The sequence below is a fragment of the Micropterus salmoides genome, unplaced genomic scaffold, assembly GCF_014851395.1.
Source record: "Micropterus salmoides isolate LMB-PRFRI ecotype aquatic unplaced genomic scaffold, ASM1485139v1 Ms_hic_scaffold_17, whole genome shotgun sequence".
Taxonomy (NCBI): Eukaryota; Metazoa; Chordata; class Actinopteri; order Centrarchiformes; family Centrarchidae; genus Micropterus; species Micropterus salmoides.
In genome coordinates this window covers 6,276,173-6,299,632 of record NW_024040817.1, presented here as the reverse complement: position 1 = coordinate 6,299,632, position 23,460 = coordinate 6,276,173, and the positions used below count along the sequence as shown (strand labels likewise).

Below are 23,460 nucleotides of genomic sequence, written 5' to 3'. Positions count from 1 at the left end.
GAAGAGGACGCGGTCTTCTGCCACAGCATTTAAAAGGTTGATGAGAGGACAAAGAGGGACGATCCTGCACACCAGAAGAGAGCTTGGGAACAGCAGTAAACTCGTGTTCTCTCGGTCCCGCTGAGCAGCAGCTCGGTCCGGGTCTTGGTTTCTTGCCACAATGAACAATATCAGAGTGAAATACAGTCGTTTGTTCCCTTTGATAAACGCCGACGGGCAACTTTTATAAACTGCAGCATGGAAACGGTGCTTGGGTCTGCAGCTGGACCTTGTTGCGCTCCAGCAGCAGCTTTAGAGGGACGGGTCCAGCCAGCACGGGGACGTGAGGGCTCGTTTTAAACAGTCTCAGTGAAGGTTCAAGGATGCAGGGAAGCGTGAAGGTTCAAGGATGCAGGGAAGCGTGAAGGTTCAAGGATGCAGGGAAGCGTGAAGGTTCAAGGATGCAGGGAAGCGCTGGACAATAAAGCAGTAACACAATTATCACAGGGACATTTTCCTCAATAACAAAATAAAATGTTCAGTAAATATGAAATAAATGTTGGATCTTATTCATTTGAGTCAGCACTTTTTCTGTGAAGATGTTTCATTTGTTGAGGAAAAAGGGGCTGAAAAACGAAACCGGTGCATATTTGTGATCAGTGATCCGCTGTTTGCTAAAAGATCTTCATGTTCTGACCAGAAGAACCATCTGCTTCCTTCAGCTTTCACTCAGGAGCAACAATCCTGATAACTATGGAAATCTAACCATGTGGAACTTTGTATCGTCCCGCCCGGCGCCGGGATAGACAGCATTTTAGCTTTGTTACAGGAACCTGGGGGGGGGCGGTGTGAACCGGACCATGAGCCAGTACCAGCACAGACCCGGTCCAGATTCTTCAGCAGGTCCCACAGACCCGGGTGAAGCCCCGGCAGCAGCAGTCCTCTTCTGGAAGAGGTTTCCGTTCAGGCGTCACTTCCACCCTTCACTTCACTTCTCTCCTTCACTTCCACCCTTCACTTCACTTCTCTCCTTCACTTCCACCCTTCACTTCACTTCTCTCCTTCACTTCTCTCCTTCACTTCTCTCTTCACTTCTCTCTTCACTTCTCTCCTTCACTTCCACCCTTCACTTCACTTCTACCCTTCACTTCTACCCTTCACTTCACTTCTCTCCTTCACTTCTCTCTTCACTTCTCTCCTTCACTTCCACCCTTCACTTCACTTCTACCCTTCACTTCTACCCTTCACTTCACTTCTCTCCTTCACTTCTCTCTTCACTTCTCTCCTTCACTTCCACCCTTCACTTCACTTCTACCCTTCACTTCCACCCTTCACTTCTACCCTTCACTTCTCTCTTCACTTCTCTCCTTCACTTCTCTCCTTCACTTCTCTCCTTCACTTACACCCTTCACTTCACTTCTCTCCTTCACTTCCACCCTTCACTTCTACCCTTCACTTCCACCCTTCACTTTACTTCTCTCCTTCACTTCTCTCCTTCACTTCTCTCCTTCACTTCCACCCTTCACTTCTACCCTTCACTTCACTTCTCTCCTTCACTTCCACCCTTCACTTCACTTCTCTCCTTCACTTCCACCCTTCACTTCTACCCTTCACTTCTACCCTTCACTTCACTTCTCTCCTTCACTTCTCTCCTTCACTTCTACCCTTCACTTACACCCTTCACTTCACTTCTCTCCTTCACTTCCACCCTTCACTTCTACCCTTCACTTCTACCCTTCACTTCACTTCTCTCCTTCACTTCTCTCCTTCACTTCTACCCTTCACTTCTCTCCTTCACTTCCACCCTTCACTTCTACCCTTCACTTCTACCCTTCACTTCACTTCTCTCCTTCACTTCTCTCCTTCACTTCTACCCTTCACTTCTCTCCTTCACTTCTACCCTTCACTTCTCTCCTTCACTTCTCTCCTTCACTTCTCTCCTTCACTTCTCTCTTCACTTCTCTCCTTCACTTCTACCCTTCACTTCTCTCCTTCACTTCTCTCCTTCACTTCTCTCTTCACTTCTCTCCTTCACTTCTCTCCTTCACTTCTACCCTTCACTTCTCTCCTTCACTTCTCTCCTTCACTTCTACCCTTCACTTCTCTCTTCACTTCTCTCCTTCACTTCTCTCCTTCACTTCTCTCCTTCACTTACACCCTTCACTTCACTTCTCTCCTTCACTTCCACCCTTCACTTCTACCCTTCACTTCCACCCTTCACTTCACTTCTCTCCTTCACTTCTCTCCTTCACTTCCACCCTTCACTTCTACCCTTCACTTCTACCCTTCACTTCACTTCTCTCCTTCACTTCCACCCTTCACTTCACTTCTCTCCTTCACTTCCACCCTTCACTTCTACCCTTCACTTCTACCCTTCACTTCACTTCTCTCCTTCACTTCTCTCCTTCACTTCTACCCTTCACTTCTCTCCTTCACTTCCACCCTTCACTTCTACCCTTCACTTCTACCCTTCACTTCTCTCTTCACTTCTCTCCTTCACTTCTACCCTTCACTTCTCTCCTTCACTTCTCTCCTTCACTTCTCTCTTCACTTCTCTCCTTCACTTCTCTCCTTCACTTCTACCCTTCACTTCTCTCCTTCACTTTTCTCCTTCACTTCTACTCTTCACTTCTCTCTTCACTTCTCTCCTTCACTTCTCTCCTTCACTTACACCCTTCACTTCACTTCTCTCCTTCACTTACACCCTTCACTTCTACCCTTCACTTACACCCTTCACGTCACTTCTCTCCTTCACTTCTCTCCTTCACTTCTCTCTTCACTTCTCTCTTCACTTCTCTCCTTCACTTCTCTCCTTCACTTCTCTCTTCACTTCTCTCCTTCACTTCTCCCCTTCACATTGTGTTGACATTGGCCCAATCCCAGCGCCCCCTCCCCAGGAGGAGCAGGAGGAGGAGGGAGAGGAGCAGGATCAGGAGGAGCAGGAGCAGCAGGAGCAGCAGGAGCAGGAGTAGGAGGAGGAGCAGGAGCAGCAGGAGCAAGAGCAGGACGGAGAGGAGGAGCAGCAGGAGCAGGAGGAGGAGGGAGAGGAGCAGGAGCAAGAGCAGGAGGGAGAGGAGCAGGAGGGAGAGGAGGAGAAGGAGGAGGGATAGGAGGAGAAGGAGGAGGAGGAGGGTGAGGAGGAGGAGGAGCAGGGAGAGGAGCAGGAGAACAGTGAGGAATAAAACATGTTTCTGTTGTCATGTGAACGGTTTCTGGGGGCGGGAACAGCGGGGAGTTCAATCTCAAAACGTTTTGCAGCGGTTTGCAACGTTTTCAGACTGAACGGCATGTTTCCTTGAAACGTTGCGCAACGTTCTGCAACGGGCTTCGGGGTGTGTTTGCTCCCGTTTGGTGGGCGTGTCTCATGTGTTACCCAATCAACTGCAACAAGGAAAATAGGACATTAACTGGCCGAGAAGTTGTGGATTTGTGTTTAGAGTTTCGAGAAAAGAGTCATCATTTCAAGAAAAACTGTAACATGACCACAAGATGGCGCCCGCAGGAAACCGTCCAGCTGTGACGTGTGACCTTTAACCCTCCAGGTCCCACGTGCTGTGTGATGGAGGAGAGCAGCAGCGGAGACATGCGGAGCACCGAGCCCAGCAAAGAGTCGACGAAAGTCCGACGGAAAAGTGTAAAGAAGAGGAGTCAGGAGGAGCCGGAGGAGCCGGAGGAGCAGGAGGAGCAGGAGGAGCAGGAGGAGCAGGAGGAGGTGAGCCTCTGACAGGAGAGGAGTTCACCGGTTAACTGGGGAGAATCTGGCGGCTAACTGTTAGCATGCTAACAGGATTGCTGAGAGAGAGAAATGCTGCTCAAACTGAGCCACTGACTGCGTGAAGGTTCAGAGAGGTGGGCCGAACCGGAGAGGAGTCCAGACCGAGTCCAGACCGAGTCCAGCTGCCCATCACAGGAGGGTTTAAAGCTTCAAGAGAAGTAGAGCAGTTTAAAACGGCCAGATTCTGAATGGAGTTCTACGCGGAGACACCGCGTTGTCGGTCAGGTTATTTCTCCTGGAAATAAACATGCTAATCTTCGCTAAAGCTGGTTAATAGATACTGTCATCAGTGTTTTGGATAGATACACACAAGAGTTACCGTAATACGGTTTCTATTAACTGCTAGCTTGTCTGGCTGCTGAGCTGAGACCGACTTGCACCAAACTCTGAAAGAATCTCTCCATTTTAAACCCCTTTGCTCTTCTTCAGAGCTCCTCTGTGGGCTCTGTCCTCTCCTCGATTCTTTCTCAAACTAATGTTAACAGAGATCAGCTGAGACTACTCCAACAGTTATTTAATTAAAGTAATAACAAATGTTTAAAGGAGAAGCACCGCAGTTTAAAACGCTCATAATCTGAATGGAGTTCTGGTGGTTCGGATACATGTCAGTTTCCTCTTAATCACCTTTAATCTTAGCTGAAGTCAGCTAATGTTTCACTGTATTCAACAGTGTTAATAGATCTGATCAGCTGACCGTGTAAACATCAAACCCACCGCTAACAACAGTGTAGCATGTTAGCCCTGCTGTTCATTTCAGGACATGAGCTCACAGATGCTGCCAGGACAGACTCACACCAAACTCCAGTCAGAATCTGACGGGTTTAAGATCAAATTATGCTAATTTGACAGGTTTTGCGATGAATCATGGTTTTAGTGGGAATGGTAATTTCTGCATTTCAACTGAAAATAATGTAAATATGTTGATGTGATTGTTTGTGGGGTCTGAACCCAGCCAGCATGTTCCCTTTCGTCTGGAGAGATCAGCGCTGCTAAAATCAGCAGGTTTTTGTATGGAGTTTGGCGTGGGCTTCTGCCGTTTGAATCTGTGTTTGTTCTCTTCAGATCTTCGACTTCAACAAGAAACCTGCTGAGGAGGAGGATGAAGATCTGTCGGACAGCGAGGACAGCGTCTACTCTGGACTGGAGGATTCTGGGAGTGAAAGTGAGGATGAGGAAGACGGTGAGGAGGAAGAGGAGGAATCAGATGATGATAACGATGATGGTGAAGATCTGAAGACGGGAACAGAGCAGACTCAGCAGGTAGTTTAACCTGCGTGTTAGTCTGACAGCTGATTGGCTGATGCTGACCCGCCTGTTCAGCAGTGTAGAACGTGAGGAGCCTGCTGTGTTCTCCTGTAGAACGTCACCTGTGTTCTGTTACACCTGCAGATAGAGGAGCAGCAGGAGGCAGGAGCGAGAAAAGAAAATCAAGAAGACGAGTACGAGCGCGACTCTTCAGATGAGGAGGTGAGACCAGTTTGTTCTTCTGGGTTCTCTTGTCGGGGAATCAGTTGTAACGTTCTGTTTGAGTGTCTGACAGTAAGAGTAACGTTCTACCGGCCTGGATTAGGTGTGTTGGATCTGGGTCAGTGTTCTGTCAGGTTTTCCAACATCCTGAACATCAATGTTACAACAGCAACTCTCGATCTCAGTCTTGATGACAGAGGAGTGTCTCCGGCGGTGAAACGATGCCTCAGTAACTGAAAGGCCCGACGTTGCGTCACACGTTACAAAACACGCAGAGTCAAAATCCCCAAACACCTCCTGGTCCACAAATACAAAACACGATCTACAAGTGAAGGGCAACAACTGATCAACGTAGTCGACTATTGAATTTGTTGCCACCGTTTCATGATTTCATCGGGTCGAAACGACAGCATGAGCTTGACGGAGTGACGTGATGTGAACAGTAAAACCACAGAACGTTAGCGCTGCACCTTCACTACCGAAAACCTCCAGAGTGTGGCAGCACTTCACTCAGACAGAAAGGTCGTGCGCTCTCCTGGAAACGAGAGGAGGCGCGTAACGCTGTGTCTCTGTGGACGATGAAGACTTGTCTCCGTAAGCCAGTTAGCAAGCTAGCTTCACGTTAAAGTCGTGTTACCTCACGTTATGAGCTGAAACGTTTGATTGTTACAGTAATGGCGCTGACAGTAGCACATAGTTATGATACACCACGGCCGCGTTCATGTTCCAGATGTGCCCTGACTTCATAAATGATGCGTGCAGTCGTGTGACTGAGTGTTTTACAGTGTAGTTTTTGAGACGGACGCATTAACTGTGGGTTTGTGGTGAACTAGGCCGACCTGATGATGTCAGATTATTTAATGCTATGACTCGACTCAAATGATCTTTCTCATATTATAATCTGAAACTTCTTCTCCACCCGTGCTCATAATAATAATAATAATTCCTTCATCAGCGTGTCAGAGGAAGCGGCAGTGTGCGCTCTGATACTGTGATGGTCAGACTCTGATTTACTGCCTGTCCGTTCTGAATACTACAGAAGGTAAAGAGTTAATTGCATATTAAATCGCAGTATTAGGAAAAGAAATTACAGTTAGATTATTTTCTGTAATTTACCGTTCAGCCCCGGCAGACAGCAGATCTCAGAGGAACTTTCAGTCGCTGCAGCAGAAACGTTCATTCAAAGACGTGTTTGTGAGATCAGGATTCTTTTTAGTGTCTCGCCGGTTAATTAGCACGTACCTTTAACAACCGCAAGTTTAATTTAAAAGCTGATGAGAGGCAGTCTGAGCGTGAGCCTCCTGTTCTGTGCAGTCCAAGCTGAGTGCGCTAACCTCGTTAGCATGTCCTTATTAGCTTCTCACATGCTTGCTAATAACCTATTTCTCCGACGTGCGCAGCTTTGTGTTAAGAACGTGCATAAAGTGACTTCTCAGCGTTAGTTTTTCTATAAACACGCGGCTCCGTCTCAGTGTGTCTGAGAGCCAGCGGACGTGCTGAATCAGTGAAGCATGATATCACTCAGGTTAGATAGAAAGTGGCGAGGTGAGTAAATGCCGTCCTCTGACGCTCTGCTGCAGGACATCAGGAACACGGTGGGGAACATTCCCATGGAGTGGTACAAAGACTTCCCGCACATCGGCTACGACCTGGACGGGAAGAAGATCTACAAACCAATCAGGAACAAGGACGAGCTGGACGACTTCCTGGACAAAATGGAGAACCCAGAATACTGGTGAGCCTGCTAGCGTGATGCTAGCTCCCCCATTGGTTTAGAGAGGGAATGCTAATGATGCTAACAGCGTTCTGTTTGTCTGCAGGAGAACGGTCCACGACAAGAAGACAGGAAGTGACATCGTGCTGTCGGACGAGCAGGTGGAGCTGGTGAACCGCCTGCAGAAAGGCCAGTTTGGAGATGTCAACTTCAACGAATACCAGGTACGCTCAGGCTCCACCCAGTGATCCAGCAGAGGAAGGAGTTCAGACCGAGGAGCGCGATGGCGCCTCCCCAGACCCCCCAGCTCCAGACCCTATAGACCCCCCAGCTCCAGACCCTACAGACCCCCCAGCTGCAGATCCTATAGACCCCCCAGCTGCAGACCCTACAGACCCCCCAGCTCCAGACCCCATAGATCCAGACCCTAAAGACCCCCCAGCTCCAGACCCTACAGACCCCACAGCTCCAGACCCCACAGCTCCAGACCCTCCAGACTCCCCAGCTCCAGACTCCCCAGCTCCAGACTCCCCAGCTCCAGACTCCCCAGCTCCAGACTCCCCAGCTCCAGACTCCCCAGCTCCAGACTCCCCAGCTCCAGACTCCCCAGCTCCAGACTCCCCAGCTCCAGATCCTATAGACCCCACAGCTGCAGATCCTATAGACCCCACAGCTCCAGACCCCCCAGACCCCACAGCTCCAGACCCTATAGACTCCACAGCTCCAGACCCTATAGACCCCCCAGCTCCAGACCCCATAGATCCAGACCCTACAGACCCCCCAGCTCCAGACCCTACAGACCCCCCAGCTCCAGACCCTACAGACCCCCCAGCTCCAGACCCTACAGCCCCCACAGCTCCAGCCCCCACAGCTCCAGACCCCACAGCTCCAGACCCCACAGCTCCAGACCCCACAGCTCCAGACCCCACAGCTCCAGACCCTACAGACTCCCCAGCTCCAGACCCCACAGCTCCAGACCCCACAGCTCCAGACCCTACAGACTCCCCAGCTCCAGACTCCCCAGCTCCAGATCCTATAGACCCCACAGCTCCAGACCCCCCAGACCCCCCAGCTCCAGACCCCCCAGCTCCAGACCCCCCAGCTCCAGACCCCCCAGCTCCAGACCCCCCAGACCCCCCAGCTCCAGACCCCCCAGACCCCCCAGCTCCAGACCCCCCAGACCCCCCAGCTCCAGACCCTATAGACACCCCCAGCTCCAGACCCTATAGACACCCCCAGCTCCAGACCCTATAGACACCCCCAGCTCCAGACCCCACAGCTCCAGACCCTATAGACTCCCCAGCTCCAGACCCTATAGACCCCCCAGTTCCAGACCCCATAGATCCAGACCCTAAAGACCCCCCAGCTCCAGACCCTATAGACTCCCCAGCTCCAGCCCCCACAGCTCCAGACCCTACAGACCCCACAGCTCCAGACCCCACAGCTCCAGACCCCACAGCTCCAGACCCCACAGCTCCAGACCCTACAGACCCCATAGATCCAGACCCTATAGACTCCCCAGCTCCAGACCCTATAGACCCCCCAGTTCCAGACCCCATAGATCCAGACCCTAAAGACCCCCCAGCTCCAGACCCTATAGACTCCCCAGCTCCAGACCCCACAGCTCCAGACCCTACAGACCCCACAGCTCCAGACCCTACAGACCCCATAGATCCAGACCCCATCGATCCAGACCCCACAGATCCAGACCCTAAAGACCCCACAGCTGCAGATCCTATAGACCCCACAGCTCCAGACCCCCCCAGACCCCACAGCTCCAGACCCCCCAGACCCCACAGCTCCAGACCCCCCAGACCCCACAGCTCCAGACCCCACAGCTGCAGACCCTACAGACCCCACAGCTCCAGACCCCCCAGACCCCACAGCTCCAGACCCCCCAGACCCCACAGCTCCAGACCCCCCAGACCCTAAAGACTCCACAGCTGCAGACTCCACAGCTGCAGACTCCACAGCTGCAGACCCCACAGACACCCCAGCTCCAGACCCCCCAGACTCCACAGCTGCAGACCCCACAGACACCCCAGCTCCAGACCCCCCAGACTCCACAGCTGCAGACCCCAGAGACACCCCAGCTCCAGACTCCCCAGCTCCAGACTCCCCAGCTCCAGACCCCATCGCTCCAGACCCCATCGCTCCAGACCCCCCAGCTCCAGACCCCATCGCTCCAGACCCCCCAGCTCCAGACCCCATCGCTCCAGACCCCCCAGCTCCAGACCCTACAGACCCCCCAGCTCCAGACCCTACAGACCCCCCAGCTCCAGGCCCTACAGACCCCCCAGCTCCAGACTCCCCAGCTCCAGACCCTACAGACCCCCCAGCTCCAGGCCCTACAGACCCCACAGCTCCAGACTCCCCAGCTCCAGACCCTACAGACTCCCCAGCTCCAGAATCCCCAGCTCCAGACCCCATCGATCCAGACCCCATCGATCCAGACCCCACAGCTCCAGACCCTACAGACTCCCCAGCTCCAGACCCCACAGCTCCAGACCCTACAGACTCCCCAGCTCCAGACCCCATCGATCCAGACTCCATAGATCCAGACCCTAAAGACCCCACAGCTGCAGATCCTATAGACCCCACAGCTCCAGACCCCACAGACCCCCACAGCTCCAGACCCCACAGCTCCAGGCCCTACAGACTCCACAGTTCCAGACACCACAGACCCCACAGCTCCATCAGTGTGACCGATCACAGCATGACGGATGATTGATTCCTGATCAGTTTCAGCTTCATACACTTTATAGATCCTGTTTATCTAATTGATGTTTCAGAGACTTGTGCAGGTGTGCTCTGATGTGGACTGTGTGATATCTTGTCTCCCCCAGCCTCAGGTGGAGTTCTTCAGTTCCGACCTGATGCTCCACCCGGTCACTAACCGGCCGGCTGATAAGCGCAGCTTCATCCCGTCTCTGGTGGAGAAGGAGAAGGTGTCCAAACTGGTTCACGCCATAAAGATGGGCTGGATCAAGCCTCGGCGGCAGGAGGATGACAGCAGGGGGCGCTACTACGACCTGTGGGCCAGCGAGGACTCCTCTATCCTGGCCAGACACAGGATGCACCTGCCGGCCCCCAAGACCCCTCTACCTGGTCACCACGAGTCCTACAACCCCCCACCTGAGTACCTGTTCACCGACGAAGAGGTACGTCCCTCTGAAGAGTCACCTGTTAGACCTGGTTACAGACCTGCACCTGCCTGTCTGTCTCTTTACTGTCTGTCTGTCTGTCTACCTGTCTGTCTGTCTCTTTACGGTCTGTCTGTCTCTCTACCTGCCTGTCTGTCTCTTTACTGTCTGTCTCTTTACTGTCTGTCTCTTTACGGTCTGTCTCTTTACTGTCTGTCTGTCTGTCTACCTGTCTGTCTGTCTCTCTACCTGCCTGTCTGTCTCTTTACTGTCTGTCTGTCTGTCTACCTGTCTGTCTGTCTCTTTACTGTCTGTCTGTCTCTCTACCTGCCTGTCTGTCTCTTTACGGTCTGTCTGTCTCTCTACCTGCCTGTCTGTCTCTCTACCTGCCTGTCTGTCTCTTTACGGTCTGTCTGTCTCTCTACCTGCCTGTCTGTCTCTTTACGGTCTGTCTCTACTTGTCTGTCTCTCTACCTGCCTGCTTGCTCACCTGTCTGTCTGTCTCTTTACGGTCTGTCTCTACTTGTCTGTCTCTCTACCTGCCTGCTTGCTCACCTGTCTGTCTGTCTCTTTACGGTCTGTCTCTACTTGTCTGTCTCTCTACCTGCCTGCTTGCTCACCTGTCTGTCTGTCTCTTTACGGTCTGTCTGTCTCTTTACTGTCTGTCTCTCTACCTGGCTGTCTGTCTCTCTACGGTCTGTCTCTCTACGGTCTGTCTCTCTACCTGCCTGTCTGTCTCTTTACTGTCTGTCTGTCTGTCTACCTGTCTGTCTGTCTCTCTACCTGCCTGTCTGTCTCTCTACCTGCCTGTCTGTCTCTTTACCTGCCTGTCTGTCTCTTTATGGTCTGTCTGTCTCTTTACGGTCTGTCTCTCTACCTGCCTGCTTGCTCACCTGTCTGTCTGTCTCTTTACGGTCTGTCTCTACTTGTCTGTCTCTCTACCTGCCTGCTTGCTCACCTGTCTGTCTGTCTCTTTACGGTCTGTCTGTCTCTTTACTGTCTGTCTCTCTACCTGGCTGTCTGTCTCTTTACTGTCTGTCTCTTTACGGTCTGTCTGTCTCTCTACCTGCCTGTCTGTCTCTTTACGGTCTGTCTCTCTACGGTCTGTCTCTTTACTGTCTGTCTCTCTACCTGGCTGTCTGTCTCTTTACTGTCTGTCTCTTTACGGTCTGTCTGTCTCTCTACCTGCCTGTCTGTCTCTCTACCTGCCTGTCTGTCTCTCTACCTGCCTGTCTGTCTCTTTACGGTCTGTCTCTACTTGTCTGTCTCTCTACCTGCCTGCTTGCTCACCTGTCTGTCTGTCTCTTTACGGTCTGTCTCTACTTGTCTGTCTCTCTACCTGCCTGCTTGCTCACCTGTCTGTCTGTCTCTTTACGGTCTGTCTGTCTCTTTACTGTCTGTCTCTCTACCTGGCTGTCTGTCTCTTTAAGGTCTGTCTCTTTACGGTCTGTCTGTCTCTCTACCTGCCTGTCTGTCTCTTTACGGTCTGTCTGTCTCTCTACCTGCCTGTCTGTCTCTTTACGGTCTGTCTCTTTACGGTCTGTCTGTCTCTCTACCTGCCTGTCTGTCTCTTTACTGTCTGTCTCTTTACGGTCTGTCTGTCTCTCTACCTGCCTGTCTGTCTCTTTACGGTCTGTCTGTCTCTCTACCTGCCTGTCTGTCTCTTTACGGTCTGTCTGTCTCTCTACCTGCCTGTCTGTCTCTTTACTGTCTGTCTGTCTGTCTACCTGTCTGTCTGTCTCTTTACTGTCTGTCTGTCTCTCTTTACTGTCTGTCTGTCTCTCTACCTGCCTGTCTGTCTCTCTACCTGCCTGTCTGTCTCTTTACTGTCTGTCTGTCTCTTTACGGTCTGTCTGTCTCTCTACCTGCCTGTCTGTCTCTTTACGGTCTGTCTGTCTCTCTACCTGCCTGTCTGTCTCTTTACGGTCTGTCTCTACTTGTCTGTCTCTCTACCTGCCTGCTTGCTCACCTGTCTGTCTGTCTCTTTACGGTCTGTCTCTACTTGTCTGTCTCTCTACCTGCCTGCTTGCTCACCTGTCTGTCTGTCTCTTTACGGTCTGTCTGTCTCTTTACGGTCTGTCTGTCTACCTGGCTGTCTGTCTCTCTACGGTCTGTCTCTCTACGGTCTGTCTCTCTACGGTCTGTCTCTCTACCTGCCTGTCTGTCTCTTTACTGTCTGTCTGTCTGTCTACCTGTCTGTCTGTCTCTTTACGGTCTGTCTGTCTGTCTACCTGTCTGTCTGTCTCTCTACCTGCCTGTCTGTCTCTCTACCTGCCTGTCTGTCTCTTTACGGTCTGTCTGTCTCTCTACCTGCCTGTCTGTCTCTTTACGGTCTGTCTCTACTTGTCTGTCTCTCTACCTGCCTGCTTGCTCACCTGTCTGTCTGTCTCTTTACGGTCTGTCTGTCTCTTTACTGTCTGTCTCTCTACCTGGCTGTCTGTCTCTTTACGGTCTGTCTGTCTCTTTACTGTCTGTCTCTCTACCTGGCTGTCTGTCTCTTTACGGTCTGTCTCTCTACGGTCTGTCTCTTTACGGTCTGTCTGTCTCTCTACCTGCCTGTCTGTCTCTTTACGGTCTGTCTCTCTACGGTCTGTCTCTTTACGGTCTGTCTGTCTCTCTACCTGCCTGTCTGTCTCTTTACGGTCTGTCTCTCTACGGTCTGTCTCTTTACGGTCTGTCTCTCTACCTGCCTGTCTGTCTCTTTACGGTCTGTCTGTCTCTTTACGGTCTGTCTGTCTCTCTACCTGCCTGTCTGTCTCTTTACTGTCTGTCTGTCTCTCTACCTGCCTGTCTGTCTCTCTACCTGCCTGTCTGTCTCTTTACGGTCTGTCTCTACTTGTCTGTCTCTCTACCTGCCTGCTTGCTCACCTGTCTGTCTGTCTCTTTACGGTCTGTCTCTACTTGTCTGTCTCTCTACCTGCCTGCTTGCTCACCTGTCTGTCTGTCTCTTTACGGTCTGTCTGTCTCTTTACTGTCTGTCTCTCTACCTGGCTGTCTGTCTCTTTAAGGTCTGTCTCTTTACGGTCTGTCTGTCTCTCTACCTGCCTGTCTGTCTCTTTACGGTCTGTCTGTCTCTCTACCTGCCTGTCTGTCTCTTTACGGTCTGTCTCTTTACGGTCTGTCTGTCTCTCTACCTGCCTGTCTGTCTCTTTACTGTCTGTCTCTTTACGGTCTGTCTGTCTCTCTACCTGCCTGTCTGTCTCTTTACGGTCTGTCTGTCTCTCTACCTGCCTGTCTGTCTCTTTACGGTCTGTCTGTCTCTCTACCTGCCTGTCTGTCTCTTTACTGTCTGTCTGTCTGTCTACCTGTCTGTCTGTCTCTTTACTGTCTGTCTGTCTCTCTTTACTGTCTGTCTGTCTCTCTACCTGCCTGTCTGTCTCTCTACCTGCCTGTCTGTCTCTTTACTGTCTGTCTGTCTCTTTACGGTCTGTCTGTCTCTCTACCTGCCTGTCTGTCTCTTTACTGTCTGTCTGTCTCTTTACGGTCTGTCTGTCTCTCTACCTGCCTGTCTGTCTCTTTACGGTCTGTCTGTCTCTCTACCTGCCTGTCTGTCTCTTTACGGTCTGTCTGTCTCTCTACCTGCCTGTCTGTCTCTTTACGGTCTGTCTCTACTTGTCTGTCTCTCTACCTGCCTGCTTGCTCACCTGTCTGTCTGTCTCTTTACGGTCTGTCTCTACTTGTCTGTCTCTCTACCTGCCTGCTTGCTCACCTGTCTGTCTGTCTCTTTACGGTCTGTCTGTCTCTTTACGGTCTGTCTGTCTACCTGGCTGTCTGTCTCTCTACGGTCTGTCTCTCTACGGTCTGTCTCTCTACGGTCTGTCTCTCTACCTGCCTGTCTGTCTCTTTACTGTCTGTCTGTCTGTCTACCTGTCTGTCTGTCTCTTTACGGTCTGTCTGTCTGTCTACCTGTCTGTCTGTCTCTCTACCTGCCTGTCTGTCTCTTTACGGTCTGTCTGTCTCTCTACCTGCCTGTCTGTCTCTTTACGGTCTGTCTCTACTTGTCTGTCTCTCTACCTGCCTGCTTGCTCACCTGTCTGTCTGTCTCTTTACGGTCTGTCTGTCTCTTTACTGTCTGTCTCTCTACCTGGCTGTCTGTCTCTTTACGGTCTGTCTGTCTCTTTACTGTCTGTCTCTCTACCTGGCTGTCTGTCTCTTTACGGTCTGTCTCTCTACGGTCTGTCTCTTTACGGTCTGTCTGTCTCTCTACCTGCCTGTCTGTCTCTTTACGGTCTGTCTCTCTACGGTCTGTCTCTTTACGGTCTGTCTGTCTCTCTACCTGCCTGTCTGTCTCTTTACGGTCTGTCTCTCTACGGTCTGTCTCTTTACGGTCTGTCTCTCTACCTGCCTGTCTGTCTCTTTACTGTCTGTCTCTTTACGGTCTGTCTGTCTCTCTACCTGCCTGTCTGTCTCTTTACGGTCTGTCTGTCTCTTTACGGTCTGTCTGTCTCTCTACCTGCCTGTCTGTCTCTTTACTGTCTGTCTGTCTGTCTACCTGTCTGTCTGTCTCTTTACTGTCTGTCTGTCTCTCTTTACTGTCTGTCTGTCTCTCTACCTGCCTGTCTGTCTCTCTACCTGCCTGTCTGTCTCTTTACTGTCTGTCTGTCTCTTTACGGTCTGTCTGTCTCTCTACCTGCCTGTCTGTCTCTTTACTGTCTGTCTGTCTCTTTACGGTCTGTCTGTCTCTCTACCTGCCTGTCTGTCTCTTTACGGTCTGTCTGTCTCTCTACCTGCCTGTCTGTCTCTTTACGGTCTGTCTCTACTTGTCTGTCTCTCTACCTGCCTGCTTGCTCACCTGTCTGTCTGTCTCTTTACGGTCTGTCTCTACTTGTCTGTCTCTCTACCTGCCTGCTTGCTCACCTGTCTGTCTGTCTCTTTACGGTCTGTCTGTCTACCTGGCTGTCTGTCTCTCTACGGTCTGTCTCTCTACGGTCTGTCTCTCTACGGTCTGTCTCTCTACCTGCCTGTCTGTCTCTTTACTGTCTGTCTGTCTGTCTACCTGTCTGTCTGTCTCTTTACGGTCTGTCTGTCTGTCTACCTGTCTGTCTGTCTCTCTACCTGCCTGTCTGTCTCTCTACCTGCCTGTCTGTCTCTTTACGGTCTGTCTGTCTCTCTACCTGCCTGTCTGTCTCTTTACGGTCTGTCTCTACTTGTCTGTCTCTCTACCTGCCTGCTTGCTCACCTGTCTGTCTGTCTCTTTACGGTCTGTCTGTCTCTTTACTGTCTGTCTCTCTACCTGGCTGTCTGTCTCTTTACGGTCTGTCTGTCTCTTTACTGTCTGTCTCTCTACCTGGCTGTCTGTCTCTTTACGGTCTGTCTCTCTACGGTCTGTCTCTTTACGGTCTGTCTGTCTCTCTACCTGCCTGTCTGTCTCTTTACGGTCTGTCTCTCTACGGTCTGTCTCTTTACGGTCTGTCTGTCTCTCTACCTGCCTGTCTGTCTCTTTACGGTCTGTCTCTCTACGGTCTGTCTCTTTACGGTCTGTCTCTCTACCTGCCTGTCTGTCTCTTTACTGTCTGTCTCTTTACGGTCTGTCTGTCTCTCTACCTGCCTGTCTGTCTCTTTACGGTCTGTCTGTCTCTTTACGGTCTGTCTGTCTCTCTACCTGCCTGTCTGTCTCTCTACCTGCCTGTCTGTCTCTCTACCTGCCTGTCTGTCTCTACTTGTCTGTCTCTCTACCTGCCTGCTTGCTCACCTGTCTGTCTGTCTCTTTACGGTCTGTCTCTACTTGTCTGTCTCTCTACCTGCCTGCTTGCTCACCTGTCTGTCTGTCTCTTTACTGTCTGTCTCTCTACCTGGCTGTCTGTCTCTTTAAGGTCTGTCTCTTTACGGTCTGTCTGTCTCTCTACCTGCCTGTCTGTCTCTTTACGGTCTGTCTGTCTCTCTACCTGCCTGTCTGTCTCTTTACGGTCTGTCTCTTTACGGTCTGTCTGTCTCTCTACCTGCCTGTCTGTCTCTTTACGGTCTGTCTGTCTCTCTACCTGCCTGTCTGTCTCTTTACGGTCTGTCTGTCTCTCTACTTACCTGCTTGCTCACCTGTCTGTCTCTCTGCAGCGAGCTCTGTGGGAGCAGCAGGATCCGTCAGACAGGAAGTTCCCGTTTGTTCCCAGGGCGTTCTCCAGCCTCCGCCAGGTTCCTGCGTTCCCTCGCTTCATCCACGAGAGGTTCGAGCGCTGCCTCGACCTCTATCTGTGTCCCCGACAGAGGAAGATGAGGGTAACGAACACACCTGCAGCTCCAGCCAATCAGGACACAGGCCTGTCTGTGTGTGATCAATGACGTGTCTGTTTCTGTACCTGTCTGTCTGCAGGTCAACGTCAACCCAGAGGACCTGATTCCAAAACTCCCCAAACCCAAAGACCTGCAGCCGTTTCCCACCACACAGTCTCTGGTACGCACGCACGCACGCACGCAGGCCCAGCAGACAGGTGAGGCCTCACTGACATCATCTATCTGTGTTCAGGTGTATCGGGGTCACAGCGGTCTGGTTCGGTCCATCAGTGTGTCTCCATCAGGACAGTGGCTCGCCTCAGGTAACAGTCTCAGAGTGTGTGTGTATGTGCAGGCAGTGACACGGGTGTGTGTTTGTGTGTGTGTGTGTGTGTGTGTGTGTTTGTGTGTGTGTGCAGGCAGTGACACAGAGGGGTGTGTGTGTGTGTGTGTGTGCAGGCAGTGACACAGAGGGGTGTGTGTGTGCAGGCAGTGACACAGAGGGGTGTGTGTGCAGGCAGTGACACAGAGGGGTGTGTGTGCAGGCAGTGACACAGAGGGGTGTGTGTGTGTGTGTGTGTGCAGGCAGTGACACAGAGGGGTGTGTGTGTGTGTGTGTGTGTGTTTGTGTGTGTGTGCAGGCAGTGATACAGAGGGGTGTGTGTGCAGGCAGTGACACAGAGGGGTGTGTGTGTGTGTGCAGTGACACAGGGGTGTGTGTGTATGTGCAGGCAGTGACACGGGTGTGTGTGTGTGTGTGTGTGTGTGTGTGTGCGCAGGCAGTGACACAGAGGGGTGTGTGTGTGTGTGTGTGTGTGTGTGCAGGCAGTGACACAGAGGGGTGTGTGTGCAGGCAGTGACACAGAGGGGTGTGTGCAGGCAGTGACACAGAGGGGTGGGTGTGTGTGTGTGTGCAGGCAGTGACACGGTGTGTGTTTGTGTGTGTGTGTGTGTGTGTGTGCAGGCAGTGACACAGAGGGGTGTGTGTGCAGGCAGTGACACAGAGGGGTGTGTGTGCAGGCAGTGACACAGAGGGGTGTGTGTGTGTGTGCAGTGACACAGGGGTGTGTGTGTATGTGCAGGCAGTGACACGGGGGTGTGTGTGTGTGTGTGTGTTTGTGTGTGTGTGCAGGCAGTGACACAGAGGGGGGGTGTGTGTGTGTGTGTGTGCAGGCAGTGACACAGAGGGGTGTGTGTGTGTGTGTGTGTGCAGGCAGTGACACAGGGGGGTGTGGGTGTGTGCAGTGACACAGGGGGGTGTGGGTGTGTGCAGTGACACAGAGGGGTGTGTGGGTGTGTGCAGTGACACAGGGGTGTGTGTGTGTGTGTGTGTGTGTGCAGTGACACAGAGGGGTGTGTGGGTGTGTGCAGTGACACAGGGGTGTGTGTGTGTGTGGTGTGTGTGCAGTGACACAGGGGGGTGTGTGTGTGTGTGTGCGCGCGTAGGCAGTGACACAGAGGGGTGTGTGTGTGTGCAGTGACACAGGGGTGTGTGTGTGTGTGTGCAGGCAGTGACACAGAGGGGTGTGTGTGTGTGTGCAGGCAGTGACACAGAGGGGTGTGTGTGTGCAGTGACACAGGGGTGTGTGTGTGTGTGTGCAGTGACACAGAGGTGTGTGTGTGTGTGTGCAGTGACACAGAGGGGTGTGTGTGTGTGTGTGTGTGCAGTGACACAGAGGGGTGTGTGTGTGTGTGCAGTGACACAGAGGGGTGTGTGTGTGCAGTGACACAGAGGGTGTGTGTGTGTGTGTGTGTGTGTGTGTGTGTGTGTGTGTGTGCGCAGTGACACAGAGGGGTGTGGGTGTGTGTGTGTGTGTGTGCAGTGACACAGGGGTGTGTGGGTGTGTGTGTGTGTGTGTGCAGTGACACAGGGGTGTGTGGGTGTGTGTGTGCAGTGACACAGGGGTGTGTGGGTGTGTGTGTGCAGTGACACAGGGGTGTGTGGGTGTGTGTGTGCAGTGACACAGGGGTGTGTGGGTGTGTGTGTGCAGTGACACAGGGGTGTGTGGGTGTGTGTGCAGTGACACAGGGGTGTGTGTGTGTGTGTGCAGTGACACAGGGGGTGTGTGTGTGTGTGTGTGTGTGCAGCGACACAGGGGTGTGTGTGTGTGTGTGTGTGCAGTGACACAGGGGTGTGTGGGTGTGTGTGCAGTGACACAGAGGGGTGTGTGTGTGTGTGGGTGGTGCAGTGACACAGAGGGGTGTGTGTGTGTGTGTGTGTGCAGTGACACAGAGGGGTGTGTGTGTGTGTGTGTGTGTGCAGTGACACAGAGGGGTGTGTGTGTGTGTGTGTGTGCAGTGACACAGAGGGTGTGTGTGTGTGTGTGTGTGTGCAGTGACACAGAGGGGGGTGTGTGTGTGTGTGTGCAGTGACACAGGGGTGTGTGTGTGTGTGTGCAGTGACACAGGGGTGTGTGTGTGTGTGTGCAGTGACACAGGGGTGTGTGTGTGTGTGTGTGTGCAGTGACACAGGGGTGTGTGTGTGTGTGTGTGCAGTGACACAGGGGTGTGTGTGTGTGTGTGTGCAGTGACACAGGGGTGTGTGTGTGTGTGTGTGCAGTGACACAGGGGTGTGTGTGTGTGTGTGCAGTGACACAGGGGTGTGTGTGTGTGTGTGTGCAGTGACACAGGGGTGTGTGTGTGGGTGTGTGCAGTGACACAGAGGGGTGTGTGTGTGCAGTGACACAGAGGGGTGTGTGTGTGCAGTGACACAGAGGGGTGTGTGTGTGCAGTGACACAGAGGGGTGTGTGTGTGCAGTGACACAGAGGGGTGTGTGTGCAGGCAGTGACACAGAGGGGTGTGTGTGCAGGCAGTGACACAGAGGGGTGTGTGTGCAGGCAGTGACACAGAGGGGTGTGTGTGTGTGTGTGTGCAGGCAGTGACACAGAGGGGTGTGTGTGTGTGTGTGTGCAGGCAGTGACACGGGTGTGTGTTTGTGTGTGTGTGTGCAGGCAGTGACACAGAGGGGTGTGTGTGTGTGTGCAGTGACACAGGGGTGTGTGTGTATGTGCAGGCAGTGACACGGGGGTGTGTGTGTGTGTGTGTGTGTGTTTGTGTGTGTGTGCAGGCAGTGACACAGAGGGGGGTGTGTGTGTGTGTGTGCAGGCAGTGACACAGAGGGGTGTGTGTGTGCAGGCAGTGACACAGAGGGGTGTGTGTGTGTGTGTGTGCAGGCAGTGACACAGAGGGGTTTGTGTGCAGGCAGTGACACAGAGGGGTGTGTGTGCAGGCAGTGACACAGAGGGGTGTGGGGTGTGTGTGTGTGTGCAGTGACACAGGGGGGTGTGGGTGTGGTGGGTGTGTGCAGTGACACAGGGGGGTGTGGGTGTGTCAGTGACACAGAGGGGGTGTGGGTGTGTGCAGTGACACAGAGGGGGGTGTGGGTGTGTGCAGTGACACAGAGGGGGGTGTGTGTGTGGTGTGGGTGTGTGCAGTGACACAGGGGGTGTGTGTGTGTGTGCAGTGACACAGGGGTGTGTGTGTGTGTGCAGGCAGTGACACAGAGGGGTGTGTGTGTGCAGTGACACAGGGGTGTGTGTGTGTGTGTGCGCAGTGACACAGAGGGGTGTGTGTGTGTGTGTGCGCAGTGACACAGAGGGGTGTGTGTGTGTGTGCGCGCAGTGACACAGAGGGGTGTGTGTGGGTGTGTGTGTGTGTGTGTGTGCAGTGACACAGGGGTGTGTGTGTGTGTGTGTGTGCAGTGACACAGGGGTGTGTGGGTGTGTGTGTGTGCAGTGACACAGGGGTGTGTGGGTGTGTGTGTGTGCAGTGACACAGGGGTGTGTGGGTGTGTGTGTGTGCAGTGACACAGGGGTGTGTGGGTGTGTGTGCAGTGACACAGGGGTGTGTGGGGTGTGTGTGCAGTGACACAGGGGTGTGGGTGTGTGCAGTGACACAGGGGTGTGTGTGTGGGTGTGTGCAGTGACACAGAGGGGTGTGTGTGTGGGTGTGTGCAGTGACACAGAGGGGTGTGTGTGTGGGTGTGTGCAGTGACACAGAGGGTGTGTGTGTGGGTGTGTGCAGTGACACAGAGGGGGTGTGTGTGTGTGGGTGTGTGCAGTGACACAGAGGGGTGTGTGTGTGTGTGGGTGTGTGCAGTGACACAGAGGGGTGTGTGTGGTGTGGGTGTGTGCAGTGACACAGAGGGGTGTGTGTGTGTGTGTGGGTGTGTGCAGTGACACAGAGGGGTGTGTGTGTGTGTGGGTGTGTGCAGTGACACAGAGGGGGTGTGTGTGTGTGTGGGTGTGTGCAGTGACACAGAGGGGTGTGTGTGTGTGTGTGTGTGTGCAGTGACACAGAGGGGTGTGTGTGTGTGTGTGTGTGTGCAGTGACACAGGGGTGTGTGTGTGTGTGTGTGTGTGCAGTGACACAGGGGGTGTGTGTGTGTGTGTGTGTGCAGTGAACAGAGGGGTGTGTGTGTGTGTGTGTGCAGTGACACAGAGGGGTGTGTGTGTGTGTGTGTGCAGTGACACAGAGGGGGTGTGTGTGTGTGTGTGCAGTGACACAGGTGTAGGGGTGGTGTGTGTGTGTGCAGTGACACAGGTGTGTATGGGTGTGTGTGTGTGTGTGCAGTGACACAGAGGGGTGTGTGTGTGTGCAGTGACACAGAGGGGTGTGTGTGTGTGTGTGTGCAGTGACACAGAGGGGTGTGTGTGTGTGTGTGTGCAGTGACACAGAGGGGTGGGGGGTGTGTGTGTGTGCAGTGACACAGAGGGGGTGGGTGTGTGTGTGTGCAGTGACACAGAGGGGGGTGTGTGTGTGTGGTGTGTGTGTGTGTGCAGTGACACGGGGGGGGGGGTGTGTGTAGGCAGTGACACGGGGGGGGTGTGTAGGCAGTGACACGGGGGGTGTGTAGGCAGTGACACGGGGGGGGGTGTGTAGGCAGTGACACGGGGGGTGTGTAGGCAGTGACACGGGGGGGGGTGTGTGTGTGTAGGCAGTGACACGGGGGGGGGGGGTGTAGGCAGTGACACGGGGGGGGGGTGTGTGTGTGTGTGTAGGCAGTGACACGGGGGGTGGGTGTGTGTGTGTAGGCAGTGACACGGGGGGTGGGTGTGTGTGTGCAGGCAGTGACACAGGGGGGTGTTTGTGTGTGTGTGTGTGTGCAGGCAGTGACACAGGGGGGTGTTTGTGTGTGTGTGTGTGTGCAGGCAGTGACGATGGCTCCGTGAGGTTCTGGGAGGTGCGTACGTCTCGCTGTATGAAGACAGTCCAGGTGGGCGGAGCTGTGAAGAGTGTCGCCTGGAACCCAAACCCGTCTGTCTGTCTGCTGGCTGCTGCCCTGTAAGGACCCGTCTGTCTGTCTCTGATGACCCGTCTGTCTGTCTCTGATGACCCGTCTGTCTCTCTCTGATGACCCGTCTGTCTTTGTTTCAGGGACTCGGTCGTATTGATCCTGTCTCCCTCTCTGGCAGACAGACAGGTCGTCTCTTCGTCAGAGCGACTCCTGTCGGGTCAGCAGGAGCCTTCGGAAGAGGCGGGGCCTGTCACCTGGACTGACACGGAGGGGGAGGAGCTTAACCAGGGGATCCGCCTCAAAATACAACATCCCAAAGTGAGAGACCCACATGTTTGATGAAAGAGACCTGGTCAGGAACTGAACTGAACTAACTGATCAGCATTGATCTCCGCAGGGCATCCAGCAGGTGGCATGGCACGCGAAAGGAGACTACCTGGCGTCAGTGATGCCGGATCACTCGAGCCACCTGCAGGTTCTTATCCACCAGGTGAGCCGGAGGCGAAGCCAGAACCCCTTCAGGAAGAACAAAGGTCTGGTTCAGTCCGTAGCCTTCCACCCCATCAGACCCTACTTCTTCCTGGCGACGCAGCGCTCCGTCCGGATCTACAACCTGGTGAAACAGGAAATGACCAAAAAACTACAGGCCAACTCCAAGTGGATCTCCAGCATGGCCGTCCACCCCGGGGGTAACCAGACTCACCACAACACCAGACTGAGCGCAGATTATATGTATAATCAGGTGAAATCACTGAGGGCCGGAGCTTCTTTCTCACCGCTGTCTCTGTCTGCAGGTGATCATGTGATCTGTGGGAGCTACGACTGCAGGCTGAGCTGGTTCGACCTCGATCTCTCAACCAAACCTTACAAGATGTTACGGTACGTACCTGTCAGTCAAACGCACACCTGTGATCAGCCAGAGCCGTGTGAATATTGATCTCTTATTTACCGTGCTGGTCGCTTCCTGTCTGCAGACACCATAAGAAGGCGGTGAGGGGCGTGGCCTATCACAGACTTTACCCGCTGTTCGCCTCGGCATCCGACGACGGCTCGGTCATCGTCTGTCACGGGACTGTGTACAAGTAATATACGCAGTACAACACACAGTAATACACACAGTACTATACACAGTACTACAGAGTACTACATGCTGACCCTGTGCCCCCCCCCCCCCACAGTGACCTTCTGCAGAACCCGCTCCTCGTCCCGGTGAAGGTCCTCAGAGGTCACCTGATCACTCATGACCTCGGCGTCCTGGACGTGACCTTTCACCCCACGCAGCCGTGGATCTTCTCCTCTGGCGCCGACGCCACCATCCGACTCTTCACCTAGCGCCCGGCCCGGCAACCAGACCGCCGCATGCTGCTGTTTCCATGACAGCGAGGAGAAGCTGCGCAGTTTGACCTTTGACCTCTGTGACCTTTCTGTCTTTGTTTCATTAAACTGAACTTTTTAACCCGTTTATTTGTTTGATTGTTGTTACCATGGTGACCCAGGTGACCAGCCTGCCCCCCCTGGGGGGGCAGAACCGGTCAGAGACGACCCGATTGGTTCTGACTGAATGTGAAGCTGCCAACTCACTGATCTGCAGCAGGATCCAGGTTCTGTCAGTCCTCCTCTGTCCCCCTTTACTGGTTCTGGTTCGTGTGTGTATCCGGTGTTCAGGTCCTCCTCTGTCCCCCTTTACTGGTTCTGGTTCGTGTGTGTGTGTGTGTATCAGGTGTTCAGGTCCTCCTCTGTCCCCCTTTACTGGTTCTGGTTCCTGTGTGTGTGTGTGTGTGTGTGTGTGTGTGTGTGCGTGTGTGTATCCGGTGTTCAGGTCCTCCTCTGTCCCCTTTACTGGTTCTGGTTCCTGTGTGTGTGTGTATCCGGTGTTCAGGTCCTCCTCTGCCCCCTTTACTGGTTCTGGTTCCTGTGTGTGTGTGTGCGTGTGTGTAT

The 23,460-nt window shown here is 53.4% G+C and overlaps 1 protein-coding gene across 2 annotated transcripts; it reads left to right on the top strand.

Moving 5' to 3' along the window:
- The first annotated feature begins 3,465 nt into the window (after positions 1 to 3,465).
- Positions 3,466 to 22,984, top strand: bop1 (BOP1 ribosomal biogenesis factor). Of its 2 annotated transcripts, none has more exons than XM_038724438.1 (15): positions 3,466 to 3,662; positions 4,815 to 5,014; positions 5,144 to 5,221; positions 6,802 to 6,956; positions 7,042 to 7,159; positions 9,782 to 10,096; positions 16,130 to 16,291; positions 16,386 to 16,466; positions 16,539 to 16,608; positions 21,437 to 21,569; positions 21,663 to 21,840; positions 21,920 to 22,211; positions 22,317 to 22,401; positions 22,497 to 22,604; positions 22,701 to 22,984. In XM_038724438.1, exons 1-15 carry the CDS (start codon positions 3,539 to 3,541, stop codon positions 22,852 to 22,854), a joined length of 2,253 nt encoding a protein of 750 aa, XP_038580366.1. In that variant the 5' UTR covers positions 3,466 to 3,538; the 3' UTR covers positions 22,855 to 22,984. The 2 variants fall into 2 exon arrangements, with proteins under 2 accessions (XP_038580366.1, XP_038580365.1); XM_038724437.1 differs by having other exon boundaries at positions 3,467 to 3,691; positions 4,817 to 5,014.
- Positions 22,985 to 23,460: the final 476 nt, after the last annotated feature.

What these genes read in the sequence shown, in the direction of transcription:
- bop1 (XM_038724437.1), top strand. Translation starts at nt 3,539, where the DNA reads ATGGAGGAGAGCAGCAGCGGAGACATGCGGAGCACCGAGCCCAGCAAA. An exon ending in TTCCCACCACACAGTCTCTG is followed by an intron (nt 16,467 to 16,538) that starts GTACGCACGCAC and finishes ATCTGTGTTCAG; the next exon opens with GTGTATCGGGGTCACAGCGG. An exon ending in TGTCTGCTGGCTGCTGCCCT is followed by an intron (nt 21,570 to 21,662) that starts GTAAGGACCCGT and finishes TCTTTGTTTCAG; the next exon opens with GGACTCGGTCGTATTGATCC.